Here is a 21,932-nt window from a genome sequence, read left to right as displayed (position 1 = left end):
TTGAAGTGGGATACAAGTAAGGTTAGGTTCAGGTCTGGGGGTGTGATTATAAATGTTATTACAGTAATTAATTTAATATGTTTTAACAAACAGATCATTTTAACAATATTAATACAATGTAAAAACATTCATTTCATTTAATTTTCCTTTAGCTTAGTTCCTTATATATCAGGAGTCGTCTCAGCGGAATGAACCGCCAACTATTCCAGCATATGTTTTATGCAGCGGATGCCCTTCTAGCCGCAACTAAGTACTGGGAAACACCCATACACACTCATATTCACACACACACTCATCCACTAGTCAATTTAGTTTATTCAATTCACCTGTAACGCATGCGTTTGGACTGTGGAGGAAACCGGCGCATCGGGATGTATGTAAACATGTACAGTATAGACATAAAACATGTATGTACTGTACATGTTAAGTGCAAGCACTAAATTTGTCATTTAAATGTACGTAGATAGTAATGAAGGCAACAATATAAAGTGGAACCAAGTTTTTTTAATGGAAATATATTTACATTTATTCATTTAGTAGAAAGCGACTTTCAAACAAGGATAAAAGCACTTCAAACCACAAGAAAGCAGTAGTATATAGAAAACAAGACAAGTCTAAGATAGTTGAGTAGAATTGTTTCATATACACATATACTCATGATGTTAGCATGAGCACTGCTTATTCTTTCTGATACTATTGACAATATACTATAACGAAACTTTATTCTGAAGCTTTTATCTCAGCCTGTTGAGTCGTCACGTCATCGACAGTGCATTATAGTATACGTATTTTCATGTTGACAGAGACTTTATTATAAAGGCAGGAAAAACAAGTGAACATGGCCTAAGAATAGCACAATGTTTTCGGATTGTTAGTAAGAAAGCATCTGGTGCAAATGGAGTCTCCTTCAGGAGGTTTGTCAAGCCCACTCACGTGTGTGAAGCACACTCAGAATTGCACAATGTATTCCCCAAAACATGTTTAAAAAAACAAAAAACATGTGTTTAAGATAGCGTCATGCATATTGAGAGGAAAAGAGTGTCTCGGTCATTATTAGGTAAGACTTTTATTACTGTTGTGGAATCATTTATTTTCATCAAAAGCCTAATTTATTTTTTTATGTCAATGAGGTGAGTAAATAATAATGAAATGTTCATTCTGGAAGCGTCCTCATTCTTTAATGAGGACTACATAAGGAGTTTACCAGGTGCAAGTCCATCCACTAATGCCCCGAGGGCCTTGCCATCCTGCCAGTCCTGGCTAAAGTTGGTGATCGGCAGTTCAGGAACTTTGTTTTGGATCCATCCCAGAAGCCTCATCTCTGGAGTCAGTTTGGAGACAGAATCGTTTGCCTCATCCTCCCACACTGGGGTGGAGATGGAGTAATGCTGTATCAGGGTCCACACCAGACCCAGGATCAGCTTCAAATTACCATCCACTATTGCTTTGCTGTCTGTATGGAGACGTAGTGAATAGGTGTCTATTTGTCAGAGAACTTCTCATGGTAACACATGCATATATACAGCAAATGCTTTTTTCTGTCCATGCTTTCCATTTAAAATTATTTTAAATCTGATTCAACAAGCAAGCAATCATCTGGGATCATTGTTCCAGTACAGCTCTCTGCTCACTGATTGAAGTTCAGTCCCCAGTTTGACACTAGAACTCTTGGACCCAAAGCCTGCACTCTAATTAGGGAAGGGACCAAAGATATTCTCAAGAAAAGCACGTTTTGGGAGTAGCAATTATCTGTAATGATGATGTCATTGAGAAGAAATAATAACACTTTGCTGCTGACCTTCTTTAAAGGGACAGTTACACACAAAGATCTTATGCCACCCACCCGCCGTTATTTTATATTTTGTTTTCATTCATTTGAAATTGTTTTGATATGCTTTTAGATTTTATTTAAATGTTCGTTTTAAAATGTTTGTTTTTAGTTGTAATTTTATACAAGTTTTATTGTTATTTCTAAGCAATAAAATGATGCACAAGCACGCTTCTAAATAGAAATGGAAGATGAATGCATGCAACTTTTTTTGTATTTATCTTTCACTTACATTTATTTTTGTTAGTTTTGTGATATTGGTACTTATATTTTCCAAAAGAGTATGTTTTTGTTATTGCCTAATATTTATATAATTTTCTAATACCTAAAGTATATGTTAGCTTTGTTTTAGGAGCAAAGAAGATTTTTTTTAAATAGTTTTAGTTAACAATAACAATTTTATCACATCCCATCAAGTGTCAAGGCATGAAGAAAAAGTTTTAAACAACACTTTAACCAAACAGGAACATGATACATTTTAAAATAAGCTGTCACGGAGAACTTTTCTAAAACAATTTTTAAGTGACTTGAACCTCTTTTGACAAGATTGATTCTTAAAAATGAATGATTAAACATTGATTTTTTTTAATGTTGGGAATGCAACGTATAAAACAATTTTCATCACTATTCAGGACCAAATAAATCAGTATGACTTCACAGGAAAAGCAAGATGAATTTCCCATGTTTTCCACATATGTTTGTGATAATGTCAGGGGGTTTTTCTGTACTGTTTGAAAGACTTGTGATAAAGCACCATAGGCATCATGCCAGATTTTTTCCAGTCAGTATGTTGAGTAAATTGAAAGAGGTTAAAAAGGCTTAGATGAAATATTGTAAGCTCATACTCCCCTTAAATTAAAAACACACCATTAAAATGAACACCTTTAATTATACTAATTAGACTACATTGTATGTGTAATGGCTATTATGCTGTTCATATTTCTGGCTGGTAGAAGCTGAAATTTTAACCCTTTAGCTGTCAGTTAGTCTACTTGAATATATTGCAATTAAATCCTAATCTAACAATGACAAACTATATATCTCTGGAAAGGTCTAAGACTTCTACATACATATTTAACCTGTTTTCTTTTGCATTAGAAAAGTGATAGATCAAAACCGTTTACTGTCACCCTTTTTAAACTATAATATTGTAGCTTACATAAAGCAATCATGACAAATAATAAATAATTTAAAAGCTTACAATTTGTACTGATTTTTGATAGACTGAGAAACAGTTATTTAATAATTTCCGATAAGGAAACTTAAAGTTGTAAATGTATTACTATGCTACAGCAATCCACATGTACAATTTTTAAAAACTGATTTCAGAGCAGGGGTGCCCAAAATTTTTCTTATGAAGCCCCAAAATATGAGTGAGGCTAGTGGGCTGAAGGTAAAATATAGTTGCCATGGATAAATTCTTAATTTATTTAATATTATTTTAAAATGACTAAAAAACATAGCTTTATATTAAGTAATACAGTATTTTTTTACACTTTATAATGAACTTCTTACAATCTCATTTATAACAGAATTACACTGCTTCTGCAGACATTGCCTTGATTTTCTCGCCGATGTCTTTTGCATAGTTCTCTATCCGTTGACTGTCAGCATATACATTTTAAAAAATTTGATTCATTTTTTCACTTTCCTTAAGCTTTTTTAAATGAACCACCAACGATTCCATGCAGCATATATGTTTTAAGCAGTGGATGCCCGCAACCCAATACTGGGATTTTTGTATTTATTTACAACATTTAATTGAAACATATCATTTGTTTGCTCTCTTGTAGCTCAGAAATAAAACAAACAAACGTTATGTAATGTAAACGTTATGTTATGTAAAATTAGAATTGACGATCTTTATGTTAAAGGCATTTGCCCCAGCCCTCTCCATCATTCTCACTCTCTTCTCAGATGGGATATAATGGTCTGTTTTAGAGGCAAAATTCTAATTAAATGCCACAAAACTGCCAAAACAAAGATAAAATTTGATGTCTATTTTACAAATGTTGTCAAAAGTACAAAAAAAAAAAAAAAAAATACTACACAGAAATAGGGGGCACCCTTGTAAGATCACCAATGGAAACTGGAGATTTTCTAGTGGTCATGTCTGGTACTGTGCCTAAACAAAATCTTTTGGAAGTCTATTTTTGAGATGTCAACTTCAAATTTGGAATTTGAATTTGAACATTTAGCTTCAATTTTTCTAGTCTAAAACAGGTTTTGTACAGATTTTACATAATATAATCCAACTATTTCATCAAAGGTATTATATTCACCATAAACTTAAAGCCACAGAACATTTATTTTACTTTAATAACTTCCGCCACAATGTCAAGCATCTTCTTTAAAATGAGAAGTTTAAATCTATGCACCAAAGCGCTAATGATTGTCAATTTTTTTACATCAACTCACCAATAGACACCAGCTTGACCTTTTCATGATCCAAAAACTCCAGAGCCACCGAAACATTGTCCAGCTTGAGTTGCCTGAAGGTTGGTCTCGTGTGGTACTTTCTAAACATCCTCTTGTGGCTCAGGACCTCCAGCAAAGAGATGAGAACAAGGCCATCGCTCAGATCGGTCTTCAGATCGCTGATCCGCATGTTCACAGACCTCAGGTGTTCATTGCACCAGCGTGTAAAGGTGTTCTTCTGGATCTTCTTCCATGGTGCATCATCTGCCAGGTTGATTGCAGCTGAAGTAACGCTACATTTAAAGTCAGCCATGCTTCTCTTTGTTCGAGCGTCGACTCGAAAACCTTTTATACCAAACAGAGAAACATGAAGCTTTCATGTAGCTTTGTTGGTGGTGGGAGTGCCTTACAACCCCCAATTTTGGCCCATAATTATGATCATACAGTGCCTCAGAGAGCTGTTTTTACTCTGACATTAACCGTGTCATCATGCCGCAGCCCCACATCGTGCAAAGGAATAATAAAAACAGATTGGAGTTACATCAGTGCATGAAGAATGTATTTACTAGGAAGGCAGAGGTCAGAAACAGGATCCTCAGACTCGGGGAATTCAGCTAATTCCCACCTGCCTCCAGATGAGGGTCTGACATCACTGTTGCTGATAACCTTATCGCTGGTGACGTTACTCTTCATTTACTCCAGAATAAGGCTGGAGTGTATTATTGCCAGTGCTCTTTTGATCGGGGCACGTCCTCGTATTTCCCTTGTGGTATCGAGGAGGGATGAATCATTGGGGAGGACTGAATTACATGATGAAGTGTGTGCGCCTTGGGCTGAAGGTTTATGACAAACATGGTTATGAGTCCATCATGTTTCACGTACACTGGAAAGCGGATTTTACAATAAGGGCATGTGTACCATAGTGGGGTTTTTTTTCAGCCAGATGAAAATGATAGGAGAGCTTATGAAAATTATGAAGTGTGAGAGGACTTTGGAGTATTTAGCTTGACCTGTAGCAAAATTTTTTAAGTAATATAGTTGTAGTCTCTAGTTTATACAGATTAAATGTGCTATATAAATAAACTTGCCTTGCTTTGCATAGTCTGATAATTTTGACCAGTGTATGCATGGACACGTAAAGGGATAGTTTCTCCAAAAACAAAACTTTGCTCACAATTTAAACTCCACCAAGTGGTCCCAAACCTTTATGAGTTTCATTTTGCTGTTGACGATGTTCTAAAAATGACTTCCACAGGAAAGAAACAAATACTATGAAAGACAGTAGTACTGGTCTCCAACATTTTTAAAAATATCTTGTTATATTGTTATTATATAATGTAAATATAATGTGAAACTTATTAAGGTTTGAAACAAGTGCAGCATGAGTTAATTCTATTTTTGGGTGAACGATCGCACAAAGTAGAAATATTTGACCTTTTATCCATTATAGTAAGGTGCAGGAATAAACAACATGAACTACTAATAAGCTGCAAGCTTGCTGAAGGTTTTTCCATGGGTTTTTCCAATTGGAGAGTAAAATAACACCTGTGGTTAACATAACATGACAATATTTTAAAGTTTTGCTCTACAAAGTAAATTAGACACAAATGTGTTTTTGTACCTACAGTTGAAGTCAGAATTATTAGCCCCTCTTTGAATTGTTTTTCTTTTTTAAAATATTACCTAAATGATGTTTAACAGAGCAAGGATTTTTTTTTTTTTTTTTTTTTTTTTACAGCATGTCTGATAATATTTTTTTCTTCTGGAGAAAATATTTGTTTTATTTAGGGTGGAATAAAAACAGTTTAGAATTTTTTAAAAACCATTGCCCTTTGAGCAAATTTTTTTCCCGATAGTCTACAGAACAAACCATCGGAATACAATAACTTGCCTAATTACCCTAACCTGCCTAGTTAAGCCTTTAAAATGTCACTTTAAGCTGTATAAAAGTGTCTTGTAAAATATCTAGTAAAATATTATGTACTATCGTCATGGCAAAGATAAAATAAATCAGTTATTAGAAATGAGTTATTAAAACTTATGTTTAGAAATGTGTTCTCTGTTAAATCTTCTCTCTGTTAAACAGAAATTTGGGGAAAAAATTTAACAGGGGAGTGAATAACTTAGGGGGGCTAATAATTCTGACTTCAACTGTATTTGTGCACTTTATAAAACAGATTTTCTATCTCATGTTAAAAAATATGGAGCGGATGACATTCTTTAAAACTACAAATGGGCAAATACCTGCAATATTGGGAGAAATGGGTTGTACTTATGCCTGTACACAGTATAAACAGATTTTAAAATGTTTTTGTTAATGTGACCTGTAAAGAATTATGTGACCAGTCAGCTGTATATTCAAGTTCTGTGTTATTGTTTTTTTTTATTTGTATTTGTATTTTTGCCCTCTTTCTTAAAAAAAAAAAAAAAATTGTATTAATAACATATAAAAAAAGAAAAAATGTGTGTCTACAATAATGATTTTCTCAAACTGAAAGAAAAAAACATAGTAAAACCCCATAGGAAAAACTGTTTGGTCATTATGCAAGTAGAATGTTAGAATTCCCAAATTTGTACCGCCCCTCCACAGTGATTGGACAGCTGGGTAATAAGTGACACCAATGAGCACTGCATATTAGCCAAAGATAAATCTAAAAGTCTGTAAACCCTAAAATGACATACAAAGACCATTATGAATATTCTGTCATCATTAACCCCCCCGTCACTTGTTTCAAACCAGTTTTTGGTTTAGTTTAACACAAAAGAAGATATTCTCAAGAATGTTGGAAAAACAAATACTATGGAAGTCAATAATTACTGGTTTTTAACTTTTTCAAAATATCTTTTTTTTTATGTGTGTTCAACACCAGAAAGAAACTCATAACGATTTGCAACAAGTGAAAGACGAGTATATAATAACAGAATTGATCAATTACCATTAACTACATTTAATATATGCTGTAAAACTATCGCTATTCTACAATGATCCTATTGCTATGTGTTATTGAAAATGAAAACCAAATTCATCTGATAGAACAGGCTTGAACTTCCCTTTTGCTCATTTATTGCAGATAGCACGCTTTTTAGATCAGGTAGTTGGATCCTTAAATCTCTGTACAAGTAATAAACATAAATCATAAACACTCTATAACAGCTCTCTTTAGGGAACATTAGCACTCTAATCTCCTAAGTGTACAATATTTATTATCATCATCAACATCATTATCATTAACACATCAAACCCTTATAACAATAAAGTACAGTGCATAGACTAATCACTAATGGCTTCGTATAAGGTGCAAAGACACAAACAGGTTACATGGCAAAACAGGCCTTCAGGCCACAGAAAATATGAGTGAGTTAAAACATAAACGGATCCATCAATGTCTGAAATGTGTTATTGCAGTGGGCGCTGCGATGCTCAGTCAGCTCTCATTCAGGCGAGGTATAAACTTTTGCTCATCTAAGGTTAAGGCAATTTACTAAATGTTTGTTTGGCAAAAGCAACAGTGCTCAATAAAATACCTGTTATTAGCCAGATACTTCAAATGCTATGCAAACAGTACATCTAATTTAAAAAAAAAAGATGGGAAATGTTCTCACGTTATTACTCCCTTTAACATTTGAGTAAGAAGTTGCTTTTAAATACTCATTACTCAAACTAACATCCCGCGGACTAAAAGGACAAAAAAAGTCAAGACATCTGAGAAAGGTTTGCTAGGTGTGCATGTCAGGTGCGTGTGCTTGTTACTGGTTCATCACGTGCTTCATTTTGAGGACTTTGAAAGCAAATATCCTGTCACAGCAACAGTTACAGCGGCGACAGGCATCCATCTGATCCATTTTCCCTGCAAAAAAAAAAAGGCAGATAAACATCATCATCTATACTGTCAGATTAGAAATATTTACGATCAGGGATGCACATGAGCCGAGGACAAAAAGCCACAAAGACAGGACGTGGAGAAACAGGACACACAGAGGACACACGAGGACAAAAAGAGCCGGGATGCCTCAGAGCTACGCTGGAAAACTACAACCTACAAAAATGCATTTGTTAGAGACAATTGTTAGTGTGTGTCTTATAATACAAAGCAGACCTGTTGTAAAGAAACACAAGCGCTTTTTTTTTTTTTTTTATCTGCAAACGACTGGACAGTATTTGCTAGCTTAAGCGGAGAGGATTGATTAGTGGTCATGCATAGCCCTGAGGTGGATGGATGCTTAAGCAGAGGAATGAGACGGGACAGGAGCACTGTGTACCTTTCTACCACAATGGGCCCAAGCACCAATACAGCAAAGCCAGGACAAGGCCGATGGCTACGGCTAGGATGGGCTGCAATAAAGACAGCTAAAGGAGGGAAGGGAGGGATATTACTTAATGACTGGCTTGTGTTTATTTGGGCTATTGTTGGACTGGTGATTTTTATCATTAAAGACAAAGTCATAAGGTGAAGTGTGTAACAGTTTTATAGGTAAAACACTTCCCTTTTTATGGATCAGTAGGCAGAGATAAATTCACTGTTTGTTTAATTGTGGTGTCAATTGATGGATCAACAGATGCTGGGAGTTTTGTGGAGACACTACCTGCTTGTTAATGGAATGGATGGAAAAAGCCCAAAAGTCTTTGCCATTTGACAGTGTTTGATGAACTGAGAAAAAAAACATTGAACCTGGACATTGAACTTATTTTTGCTTATAATGTACATATTTTAATTACAAATATTTCATTATAAGTATTTAAATATTATAAATATTTAATCATGAGTACAAAATATCTTGCTTTAAATTGAATTCATCATTAAAAATAATGTTTAGTAAACTAATATTTTAGTCACATTAGTCATAAGAGACATTGCGATTTTCATTCTCGTTTTGCTTTGTTCACATGTTTGAGGATCAATTCACATGCATTTTATGTCATATGGAATTCTGGGGGAAAAAACAAAACTTACATTAACTTGTAATCATTAATTCGCTTATTCATATATTTTCTTTTCAGCTTGGTCCCTTTATTAATCTGGGGTTGCCACCACGGAATAAACAGGCAACTTATCCAGCATATGTTTTACACAGCGATTGCCTTTCAACTGCAATCCATCACAGGGAAACATCCACACACATGCACTACTGACAATTTAGCTTACACAATTTGCCTATAGTGTATGTCTTTGGACTTGTGGGGGAAACTGAAATGCCAACTAACGCAGCCTATAGGCTCGAACCAGCGACCTTCTTGGTGTGAGGTGATCGTGCTACCCACTGGGCCACTATGACATCTTTAACTTGTATTATCTATAATATTTTTCAGGTCAAATTCCCATATTTTATATTTTCACTAATTCATTTAAAATGTTTTGAATTTTGGACACTGAGTGGAAACCTGTTTGGAAACAGTCTGTGCAATTTTGTGTGATGTCATTCTTTGGTCACAGAAATTGCACGCTTCATGTACAGATTACGCAATACAAAAAACTTTAAACTGTATAAAAGTGTGTTATTTTACATAAATATATTACTGATTATTAGAACATTAAAGATACTTGTTAAGAGGTTAATAAAGAAATGAATGAATAAATAAATAAACAAAATTAAATGATATGATGATAAAAGTGATTTCTAAAGTGTATAAATGAAAAATTAACAAAATAAAAAACACAGAAAAACTAGTTTTCAAAATAAATGAAAATTAAAAGTATTTTAATCATACATGAAACTTGAAAAAAATAGATTTTTGTTTATAAAAACATTGTGATATCTTGTGATTTTCTTCCTTATTGTTTTTCTTTTTATATGTTCTACCCCATACTGACATAAATGTGGCATAATTCCATACTGGCATCACATGGAATTCTGGAGAATTTTTTCTGTAAGTAATTGTGTAAGTATTTTTACATAATAGCTATACATTATTTTTATGATGCATGCAATTCCATTTGTTGTCATTACTGGCCACAGAAATTACACGCTTCACCTTTAGACTTGACAAAAATGTTTAAACAAACTACAAATGGCATTGGTCAAACAAAAGAACACTTTCCTCTTGAACTGTCCCTATTGTCAGTGCCCCTGAACATTAGCGATACATGGGCCGAACACTTACATGGTTGTCTTTGTCCTGCATAAGCCTGAGGCGCTCTTGGCTCTGCTGCAGCTCCAGACTGACGGAGCGTTTCTCCTCCTCTGCATTCTCAAACTTCCCCCTCAGGCCCGACAGCTCTGCCTGCATCTCCTCATACTGAGTGCACAAAAAAAAAAAAGAGTGAGAGGAAAAAAAAAACCTTTCAGAAGAAGCAATGGGCCTAGTCAATAACACACAGAGGCCAGGGCTTTTTTTAGGTGCAAGAGCTGACTGCTAATGAGACTCAGCTCTACTTTCTTTCTTTCTTAGGTATGGTGTGATTAACCTCTTTCTGCAGTTCTTTGATCCTGCTGTTGCTCTGCTCCAGCTGCCCGTTGTCTCTCTGGTGCTCCTCCTGCAGGACGCTCAGACGCTTCTCCAGGTCGGCCTGCGTCTTTTCCAGGCTCTTGACCGTGTTGCTCAGGCTGGTGTTCTGTTTCTTGGAGCTGCAGGCAGGAAACAGCTTAAGATTCCGCAGAGATTACTTCGCCATTACATCACAAGTTTGCAACTTGAGCTTTTCTCCTATTTCAAGGTGAAGTTTAGGGCTGGCCATTTGATTCACTTTTGATTCACAAGCTCTTGAATTGATTTGATTCAGTATTTTTACATAGGGATGCTGAAAATTTTGGTTGCACAGGGCTGAAAACTGAAATTGAAAATGCTTTGCAATGATATTTAATTATTTTATTAACTACAATTAAGTATTTTTGTAAGAATTTTTTAATACAATCACTATTTTAACTCGATAACAAAAATTATACTGATTTAAAAAATTAAAAAGCATTTTATTGACAGTTAAATTATTTGACAGTGAATGGTTGAGAGGCATCATTTTACCAGCATTGCCATGACAGCACAGTAGCACTAAGGCCCCGTTAACACTAATGCGATTTTGTTTTAAAACGCATAAGTTTTACTACAGTTACGCCATCCGTCCACACTACGTCAGAGTTTTCGAGTGTCGAAAACGGAGCACTTCGAAAACGCTGGAGAGGCTGTTTCCATTCTAAAACGCTGCTGCTCCGTCTTAGTGTGGATAGGGGAAAAGGGAGACATCTGAAAACGAAGGCGGGGCTGCAGACATTCGCCTATCTGATTGGGGCTTTTCCTCAATATTAAGTAGCTTACACACACAGTTCAGTCTCGCATCCTCTCCCTGTAAGTTCGGACTTCGCAAGTTTGATATGGAAAACAGACCCTCGAGGACATGTCCGGTAAATCTTCAAAGGGAACGAACTGCCTATTTTCATTTTGATATTAACAACTTAAAAGCCAGCTGAAATGCTGAAGCGTCGTGCTGCATCTTCACTGTATGCATATTTTAATAAAACAGAGCCTATATAACATCACTGCCTCTTTCATTTTCATTGAAAATACGAAACCTATCCTCTGCTTTGCTAAATGTCAGTTTTAATAATCAATAATAGCCATTATAAAAGTATAACGCACAATAGGTTTATACATTATAGGAAATAAAGTCAATATACAGAATGTACGTGGTTACATTAATTATTAACTTATCTTTGCGCTCAGCCAAAACACGTTACCTGTGAACCAGTAATCGATTTAAAAATCCAAGGTTGGGGAATATGTTGTTAGATATAGACAACAAGATTAATTAAATATCACGTTAAATAAATATAGTGATATTAGATGAGCAGTCCGACCAGCACAGCTCTCATCTGGGTAGAAATGCTGCAGCGCTTGCCCGAGAGTGTGTGTGGTCACGTGATGTGCGTTTTCAGCATTTTGGTGTGGACGGAGAGCAGTTGAGAAACGCTGGGTAAATCACTAGTGTGGACGCGGATCGTTTTCATTCTAAAACGCCGTTTTAAAACTAAAACGCACTAGTGTAAACGGGGCCTAAGTTTGCTTTTCTGATGCGCATGTGCAGTTCTAGCATAGATAAACATGTAGTATGAGTGGAACATCAACATCAAGTGGCATATTAAGCTTGAGCCATTTTGAAATTTGACTGCAGTGCACACATTAATGCTATTAACTGCCCTTGCCTGGTACAAGCTATTGAAATGAATGGGTTTTTATAGCGCACATTATAATAAAATATTTGCAGTTTACTTATTTTTACAAAATACTATTAAAGAAATAATTTAATAAAACTTTTAGAATTAAAATAATATTTTTTTTTATGTCTAGATATATAACTTAATGCAAACAGACTAATTTAATATTCAAAATTTCAGTCTGTTTAAATTTGGCCCCAATTTTTTAATGTGGATTACAGACACTTTATAAAAGCCCACTGGCTTCCCGCCCGAGTTAACGGACACGCATCAAAGAGCTTTGCTCTGGAACATGTGGAGACAAGAATGTCCACTGTCGCCCCTACTCTTTGCTATTAGTACTGAACCTTTTGCACATCTCATCCAGGGTAACAGTTTAATTAAAAGCATTAAAGTTGAAAGAGAAGAACATAAATTGTCATATGCTGATGATATATAGAAGCAACTATTCCATATCTGAAAAAGCTAATTCTTGAGTATGGCTATTATTCAGGTTATAAAGTAAATGTAAATTTCAAAACGAATTTAAATTAAAGGCATGTTTAAATGGCCTAAAATGGGTTTAAGTATCTAGGTATTCCCTCCCCTATTTGAATCAATTTTACGACACAAATTACAAAAAAATTAATCAAAAATATTACGGATGAACTAGATCGATGGTCAGCGCTCCCTCTCTCTCTGATGTCTTGCAGAAATTACTGTATTTGTTCCAAATATTACCGATAGTAGTCCCCAAATCTACATTTGACTTATTGGATAAAAAAACATTTCTAAATTCATATGGCAGAGGAAACGACCAGGAATTAAGACTTAAAACCATACAATCATGTAAGAATAATGGGGGGTTGGGACTCCCCAACTTACGTTTCTATTGCTGGTCGGCTCAACTAAGACCTGTGATCTCTTGGATTAGAGACTGTTCGCATACTCGATGGATCAATATTGAAAAGAGTCTCTGTTCAAAATTGCAGTCCAAAACTGGGATGTTCCATATTTATTAATTATTTTATTTATGTTGCTCTGTATAAAATCTCAAATGAGCTCTAAAGGCCTATCTAGTGGTAGGCACAATAAATTGCAATTTATTTGCGATTGTCTTTTCCACAAGAGGGCATCAGGGATATTCACGACAAAAAGACTGGAATTGTCATTTGGTAATTGTCTTTTACAAAAAAAAAGGAAGATAAATAAAATAAATATGACCAAAAACTTGCATGAAAAACTGTGTAAAAATTGTTAAAATAAACAGTACAATAAAAGTAACATTATGATACATTTTGACCCATGAAAGACACTAAGGGGATCCAAAATGTGAGAAAAGGTTCAGAATTAAATTCTCTGTTGTTAATACAGCATAGGACAGACCTGTCCAGCTCTTTCTCCAGCTGCTGTTGTTTCTTCTGTAGCTGTTCTTTCTCTGAGCGCAGGCTGCTGTTCTCATTCTGCAGACTGGCCTTCTCTTTCTGCTGTTTATCAGCCAGCTGCTCTCTCTCTGACCTCAGAGATGCACAGTCCCTCCTCAGGCTCTCACAGTCCTTCTGCACCTTCTCCAGCTCGCCCGCTGCACACAAACGCACACAAAAATGAACAAACTCACAGATACAGTGTTATTGCTCGCTCACTCACTCAATCACACATGCACAGACATGTATGCACGTACACACGCTGGGACTGACGACACTACTCGGTTACATAATTATGGAAGTGATGTGAGAAATGTGAGTCATCTTCTGAATATCTGTCAGAGTACTGCAAACACTGCTGTGACTGTTGGTGGATGAACTTGAAGCTTGATTTTTATCCTCCACAAACACATTACGCTCTTTGTTCAGTAGGCTTCTTGGTTTGTTAAAGGATAGTTCGCCCTTAAATTAAAATCTCCCTTTGATTTACACACCATCGAGCCATTCTCGGTTTATATGACTTTTTTTCTCTCAGACGAACGCAGTCAGACTAGTTATAAATTTTATCCTGGCTTTTCCATGCTGTATAATGGTGTTGAATAGTGGCTTTAATGTTAAAGCTTACAAAAGTCCATAAATCACTTGTCAAATTAACCCAAATACCGCCAATAACGCAATTCTTATAAAGATCAACATGTTTCTGTACATTGTAATTTACATACATTTCTACATTGTAAAATAAATCCTTTAATTACAGACTTCTGGCTGTGGCCGAATGCACATTTATGCAACCGATGTATAGAGCGTATGATGCATGGGGAAAGACGAGTACGTAGCAATGTATGAGTAATAAACGGTATAACACTATACAGTAGTGCCAAGCCAACAAGTTCTTGTTGATTTTCATCTTCTGCAGCAAAAAAAGAGGTTCCTGTGAAATGCGTCTATTCCAGGAGTTTCCACTATGAATGTCTTTCACTATGTGCCATATGTCTCATAAGTCAGTTGGGTATAACATGCATTGGGCAGCTGACAGAAGTCAGCGATTGCAGTTTATATCTGAAATATTTTTGTAAAATAAATAAGTAAATCATACAACATACTAGAGTTGTCGCGATGCCATTAAAGGTTCACAAAACCCTCAAGTACTTTTTTGAGAATTTAACATTTGTGTGTGTTGAGCATCAGTTAAGACAACGTTAGCACCTGTTAGCTTTAATTGTGGGAAAAATTTGATAATTTTGAGCTTTTGTCAGCTTTTGTTGGGGGCGGGATCAAAATTGGCGACGTAACGCAAAACTGCAAGTGCAAAGATGACGCGTCGGTTTCTCATTATTATTCATAGGTGATTTTTCTTATTCTATGAGAAGAGGCTGCTTTTCTTAATTATTCATGACTGCACATGTTTTTCGAAGGCAAGGCAGACCTGCCAGTGCCAAGCTGTGAGATACGGTTACACGGCACAGTATTTAGCTGTTTATGAAGGGTCGTATGTGCTTGTTTCCATGATCCACGGGGTTTATTGCATGTTTTTCTACGCAATGCTATCAGGGGCGATACAGCAAATCTGTTTGTGTGCAGCAAGCATTTTTGTAGAGAGAGCAGTATGAGAATTAGAGAATAGCAGACAGGAGTTTATTCAAATTTAGACAAATCGCCGTGCAGCTGTGTTTGTCTAAAACCTCTAGATTACCAACAACGCTAATGGTTAAAGTAGACAGGATAAGAGACCTGCTGCACGGAGTCTGCATTCAGACCTATGATTCAGACCCGGGGATTGAGGGAAAAGTCCTCATTTATAGTGTTTATATGAACACTATTATCTTTATAATGATATAAATTGTGGTTATCTGTATATGAAATTATAAATAACAAATGTAGCAGGGCATTAAATTACTGTTTATTTATTTGCATTTTAACTTTGTAAACTATAAAATCATGCGTCTCCTCACGGTTTGTGTTTCATTTTGTGAGCTAACTGACAATAGTTGTTCGCTCCCCTCCTTCTCCCCTTCTCCCCGCCCACTCCTGCCCTTTGCCCACAGAGCTCCACACCCATTATCATGCATCTTTTGAAAAAATTCAAAGGTAGACCTGAACCGAAACTCGGGTATGTCATGATCCTTTAATTTTTCTTAAGATACTATACCAGCTGAAGTACCACGATACCAGGTAGTTTTGTGATTCTGTAATTCATAACTCAAATTATAAAGAAAATTGCCAAACACTATATTTTAGGTTATAATAGGCCTACTTGAATGTAATCCATAATTCACTTATTATTGAAAAAGTACTATTTACACACCACTTCACCAAAAATATTCATTAATTTAACTATTTTGTAGATAACAGACCAACAAAACATGCATTAAAATAAAGATCCAAATTATGCAGAATGAAATTTGTTACAAAAGAGCATTTTTTTCCAACACGATGAGGCTATATGAAGAGCTCAAAATAGTTAAAATGCTTCCTGTTGCTTTCACTCTTATCAGGTAACAATCCAAAGTAATTCAAAATTTCACTTTGTAAGTCGTTCTTTTTAAGAGATTGTTGCAGTTGTTGTAGCTTCTAAATCATATTGACAGGGACAGAAATGATCTGATTCAGATGTGGGTTCAAACTGAAGGGTTAGAAAACGTGCAATAGGCTACCATAAAAAGCGCAAATTCTACACAGTTTTGCAACCTTAAAGGGCTCACTTTTCCACATGCAACATTATCTATAGTAGATAGACAATTAACGACGATATTACCGTTTGCAAACTACCGTGGCACCACCACTATTTTGGAGACATTATACCGCGATACTACCATAGTACCAGCAACCCTAGGACATACACAATAACCCCCTGGCAGCATAGAGGTTATTTTGACAAAGGATTTATGAGCTTTTGGAAGTTTAAAATTAAAGCCACAATCCAACACCATTACACTGCATGGAAGAGCCGGGATAAAATTTAAAACTACCGTTTGTCTGACAGAAAAAAAACAATCATATACACGAAGATGGGTTCATGGGGTAATTTTAACTATTGCTTTTAGAGATAATGACTGTGCAGATGAAATAAAAAGAGCTTTAATTTTACTGAAAACTAATTTAGAAATTTAACCTGGATGAGAAATCTTTACAATTTCACATCATTTTAAGATTTTTGCAAAGAAAGCAGATTTAGATGATTAAGAAAGCAGATTTAGTATTTACTGTAGGCTTGAAATCTGATCTGGCCAGTCCAATAATCTGCAAAGATGCAAGTCTGTGTGGTTGTGATTACCTTGTTGTTTGGTGGCTCTGTCCCTCTGCTGGTTCTGCTGCAGGTGACTTGCCTGTACACTTTCAAGCTCGCGCTCGTACTTGTTTGCTGCCTGCTGCCATTTTTCCAGCTCTGAAGTGAGCGTTGCAAGATTCCCCTTCAGCGCACTGACCTCATGCTCTCGCTCTGCTGCCGTTTTCTCCATAGTGCGACGCAGCACCTGCACTTCCTCCTGAGCCGCGTGGGTTTCCTGTCTCATGCTGAAGACTGCGCTGTCCTTCTGATCCCTGAGGTTTTCCATCTCTTCCTGGAGCTTCTGGAGCTGAGCTAAATCCACATGTAGACACATATACACATTACACACATCGCTTGTTATAATACGCTGTTTAGTAAATATGGCTTAGGACATCAGCCCTTCTTCACTTACTCTGTAAGACCTTCATCTGTTTTGCTGACTCCTCTGCCTGCTGCTTATTGGCTCTTTTCTCCTCCTCCAGTAGACCTGTCATACACAGCACAAACCATCAGGGGGATCTGTTGAGCATGGCTACCATTCCTAACCATTTCTAATATTATATTACCATTAACAACTAAACTGTACATAGCTTATATGTCCAAATCATTGAAAATGTTTACAGAGTCAATTACCTATCTACATAATAAAAACAACACTTTTAATGTATTATTTAAAAATATATATTTTTAATGTATTTTAATGTATTTTATAATGCATTTCTAATAATTTAAATGGTTCAAACTATGAACTCTGTTAGCAATAAAAAATATTAGTAATAACAAAAATTATAAAAAATTATAATAAATAATTATAAATAATTTTTATAATTTAACAATTATTCAATAATTTATGAAGTAGATTTATTATTTCATCAAAGTCAACAAACTTACAATCTATTTATTAATAAATATCAATTTAATAAATAATAATAATAACAACAGCAATACATATTATTTTTTATTGAATTAATAATTTTAATTTAGTTAATAATGTTCAAAGACTTATTCAAACATCAATAATAACAAAAGTAACAATACTAATCAAATTTGAAATTACACAACTCATAAATAATCATAATAATAATCATACTAATTAACATCTATATAAAAATAAGACTAACACATTTATTATTCATTGAATAGAAATATGCAATAATTGATTCATTCAATTATCAATGTAATGATTAATAATTATACTAATATTATTAATAATGACAGTAGTAATACTGCAACTAATAAAGTTTTATTAATTATTTAATAAATACTATTTAATATTTATTTAATAAGGGCAGTGTTATTATTAGATAATAATATTAAATAAATGACACAAATATATGATGATTAATCGTTTATTAACAATAATAATAATAATAATAATAGTTATAATATATATTTTATTAATTTAATAAATAATATTTATAATTTAATAAGGGCAGTTATTATTTAAAAAGTAAGAACATTCAATAAATTAATTGACAAATATTTATTATTTTTACAGGTTTATTAAAATAATGCCAAATATAAATATAATAATAATAATAATAGTAATAGTTTATTCAAATGTCCATATAATTAATAATTAACATTATATTATATAAATAATAACAAAAGTACTGTATTATTATACAACTAATAATACTAGTTTTATTTATAACTTAATAAATACTATTCAACATTTATTTAATAAGGGCACTGTTGTTATTATTAAATAGGTAATAACGTTAAATAAATAACATTAGATATACTATTGAAAGTTTACAGGTTTATAAAAATAATGCCAAATATAGATCATAATAAAACAACAACAATAATGCAACTACACACAAAGGTATTGAAAAAAGTGCACATGCGAGCTTTTCAGTACCCTGTACCTTGAAGTTCAACACATTTGTATTTGCTGGAGTTGGGCTGTTCATTGGCCTCCTGCAGTTCCTGGTTCAGCCGCTGGATGACCTTCTCAGACTCACTGGCCTCCACAGTGCTCCTGCTCAGCTCATCTGGAGAAATGATTACACTGATGACATCTAATGGGAACTATTACATGCATAATTAGACACTATTATGGGGCTCTGCTGTCAGAGAATCACTCTTTCATCAACAGTTAATGGGTGATCAGTGTCTTTATCTCTGGATCAGCATCAATGAGGAGCGTTTCAACTCTGTCGGATTGTTCTGTCCTCCGCCAAAGTGCAAACCCTCTCTCCAAAGGTTAATTAAATCAGAAAGAATCGCATGGTAATTTCCCTGAAGGTCTGAAAATGGGCCTATTCCATGAATTAATAACTTGACTCAGAATAGATCTATCCTAAAAACATAATGCCATCCATGTGCTTTAAAATGTGATCTGTGAAGATGATGGCTGGGTTTTTAAATGAAGCAGAAATTTGATTAAACGTTTAAAGGATTCTTATGTTATACAATGCCTTTTCATAAGGGATAAGAAACATGTGCTATATAGAGTGATAGCGTTAATAAAGATTCACTGCTGTGCAAAATTTCATATACTGTCTGCTCTTTAAAGGGACAGTTTCCCCAAACATTTTATTTACTCACAACGGGATACAAAACTTAAGGATTTGGAGATAAAGAAGATATTTTGAACACTGTAAAAAAATGATGGATTCCTCACAATTACTTCATGTTGACCCAACACAAATGGATTAAGTTAACTAAATAATTTTCACAAATTTAAATGGATTGAACATAAAACATTTAACCTTGTCCAAAAGAATTGTGTTGTTCCGGCTCATTTTAAATAATAAGTTTGAACAAATAGCAAATATAATTTGAGGAAATAAATAAATAGACATGAAATCCATAGTAGGAAAAAAAAAATACTAAGAAACTCGAAATTTCCAGTTTTCAACATTCTTCAAAACATCTTCTTTTGTGTGCAACAAAACAAATGAACCATAACAGATGTGGACCAACTGTAGTGTGAGTAAATGATGACAAAATAATAATTTCTTTGTGTGAACTATCTCTTTAATTTACCTTAACTTAGAAACACTCTTGCTCCTCTTTCGCTAAATATGGGTTGCAGAAAACCAGGCCATCTAATCAAATGCTCCAAAAAGATATGACCTCATCTTACAAACTCAAGGGTGTACACCATAAATGGCCGTATCAAGGACATATCACTGCAAAATCAGATGTGCAACTCCAGAAAATTCTACTTCGCATACTTTACTTGCATGACTAAGCTAAAATACCGAAGCCTCTGCAGGCCAAACACAACCACCGGAGCAGGAAGGATGAAGGCATTAACGTTTTATGAGATATTGCAGTGGGTAATGTTTATTGATGCCATTCTGCATCAAGAAGTCAATCTCTCAGCAGAGTTCGAGGACACGCAGGAACGTTCTGGCCTAATTTATTTTTGAGTGTGTTGAGGAAGACAGACGGATGAGAAGATGTACCGTGCAGTCAGATCAACAAAATATCCTCTGAAAGCTGATCAAAGTATTAGCAAAGCCTAGAAAACGGTCATATTGTTATTAAACCCAACAACAACAGCGATTAAAAAAATGACATGCTTGAATAAATTGATTTCTATAAAGAAGTTGGTTTGGGGAAAAACAAGTGCACTGCTGATATCCACTCCAATGTACTTAAGACACTTAGTACATTTAACTGAAGTTGTATTGTAATATCAAGACAGATTACTCAGTCTATTAATGCTAAAATTATGTTAATGCTAATGCTTAACTTTGCAACTGTTATTTATTCATTAATTCTGGTTTTAAAAGATAAACAAGAAGACTTAATACAATTAAATTACGCGGCAACTCTTTCATTTAATAATAATATAATATTAATTCATTATGTTAGACATAAAACACCTTAATATCCTGACATACAAAAACAACCTTAAAAACCAGGTTTAAGATCTTAACTAAATGGCTAATGTGACAGTTTATTGCTAAGTTACAGTTTACACTTCAGCAAACAACCACAGAATTTCAAAAATGTTAATGTGACTTTACCTTTGATTAGGGACACTTTATTAATAGGATCTTTCAGCTTTTGCTCCTCCATTGTTTCCCCCACTGTGACAGAGTATGAGAGTGGTGTTAGTCACTTTTAAATATTACCTTTAATATATCTAATATTATTTCAATCATTTGGAATTTGAATAGTAAAGAAAGTAAATTAATGACATAACCCGTTAATTATGAAATTCCAGGTGACACCAATCGTGAACGAGATAGTTAACTGGAAAAAAATCCAGTTTTCAAATATGCCAAATGATTTGTAAAGAAATTAACACAAATCTTAATATTTTTCAGATTTGCCCTTCAAAAATATAGCTTGCATCCAACGCATAACGTCACGCCAGTTATATAATACAGCTTAGCGTCGTTGTATCAATTAAGAAGACTAGTCATCACCTACACTTAAGACTGAGCACTAAAAACAGACGGCATTACCTGAAGACTCGTGATGTCACAACAGTCGGAGCCGAAACAGAGCTGCAAAATTCAGCCTTCTTTAACTATCGATTCGCTCTGGTGATGAGAACCGGACGAGTCCATTCTGAAGCGAGGGGAGTCACCGACGCATCTACAAATCTTATCTGGGGGTCGTGTCAACAAAACAGGACAGAAGACGGTTAGGTGCAGAAGGTGTCTTGAATGAAAGGCTGATTAATTATTTTGAACTCTGAGGTTTAGTTTGCTTTGTGGAAATTATTTGCATGCGTCGTCATGTGACGCCCCCCAAGAGGTGAAGGTCTGGAGGTCTGGCTCACATGGGCACATGAGCGTCCTGAGGCATCTAAAAAGAGGCTGCAGCTGCATGGTAGAACACACTCAAGCCCATTGTTTCACTCGTTATGGCGTCTCTTATGTAAAGAACCGTTAACAATAGT

At 34.8% G+C, this 21,932-nt stretch overlaps 2 protein-coding genes across 7 annotated transcripts in view; both read right to left on the bottom strand.

Annotated features, from left to right (window-relative positions):
- flnbb (filamin B b) overlaps positions 1-4,957 on the bottom strand; it is a 47,798-nt gene extending 42,841 nt beyond the window's left edge. For 4 of the 5 annotated variants that reach the window (XR_012398459.1, XR_012398458.1, XM_021469933.3 and 1 more), the window contains exons 1-2: positions 4,247-4,768; positions 1,205-1,453 (exon numbers count right to left, since the gene is read on the bottom strand). Coding sequence is in view for 3 of the 5 variants with exons in the window: in XM_021469933.3 (XP_021325608.1) it covers positions 1,205-1,453; positions 4,247-4,559 (562 nt within the window). In the remaining 2 variants the exon portion in view is untranslated. Of the gene's footprint in view, positions 1-1,204; positions 1,454-4,246 lie in introns of all 5 variants that reach the window. The other variant, XM_068216890.2, reaches the window with a different exon arrangement.
- A 2,336-nt stretch (positions 4,958-7,293) lies between these two features.
- On the bottom strand, positions 7,294-21,529 carry slmapb (sarcolemma associated protein b). 2 transcript variants are annotated; one of them, XM_005162050.6, is made up of 10 exons: positions 21,493-21,529; positions 21,049-21,111; positions 18,934-19,059; positions 17,475-17,549; positions 17,069-17,374; positions 13,757-13,952; positions 10,651-10,810; positions 10,347-10,481; positions 8,507-8,594; positions 7,294-8,094 (listed from the first exon to the last, which is right to left on the bottom strand). In XM_005162050.6, the coding sequence occupies exons 2-9, from the start codon at positions 21,098-21,100 to the stop codon at positions 8,511-8,513; spliced, it is 1,134 nt and encodes a 377-aa protein (XP_005162107.1). In that variant the 5' UTR covers positions 21,101-21,111; positions 21,493-21,529; the 3' UTR covers positions 7,294-8,094; positions 8,507-8,510.
- Positions 21,530-21,932: the final 403 nt, after the last annotated feature.

Source organism: Danio rerio, chromosome 23, assembly GCF_049306965.1.
Source record: "Danio rerio strain Tuebingen ecotype United States chromosome 23, GRCz12tu, whole genome shotgun sequence".
In the NCBI taxonomy this organism is placed as follows: Eukaryota; Metazoa; Chordata; class Actinopteri; order Cypriniformes; family Danionidae; genus Danio; species Danio rerio.
The sequence above is the reverse complement of the archived record's forward strand: the minus strand, read 5'-3'. Positions and strand labels throughout refer to the sequence as shown.

Bases quoted from the DNA above. Each gene is read 5' to 3' on its own strand.
- slmapb (XM_005162050.6), bottom strand. From the start codon at position 21,100: ATGGAGGAGCAAAAGCTGAAAGATCCTATTAATAAAGTGTCCCTAATC. The intron at 19,060-21,048 runs GTAAAGTCACAT...TCATTTCTCCAG, and splicing joins TAAAGTGTCCCTAATCAAAG to ATGAGCTGAGCAGGAGCACT. The intron at 10,482-10,650 runs GTTAATCACACC...TTGTGCACTCAG, and splicing joins TCAAAGAACTGCAGAAAGAG to TATGAGGAGATGCAGGCAGA.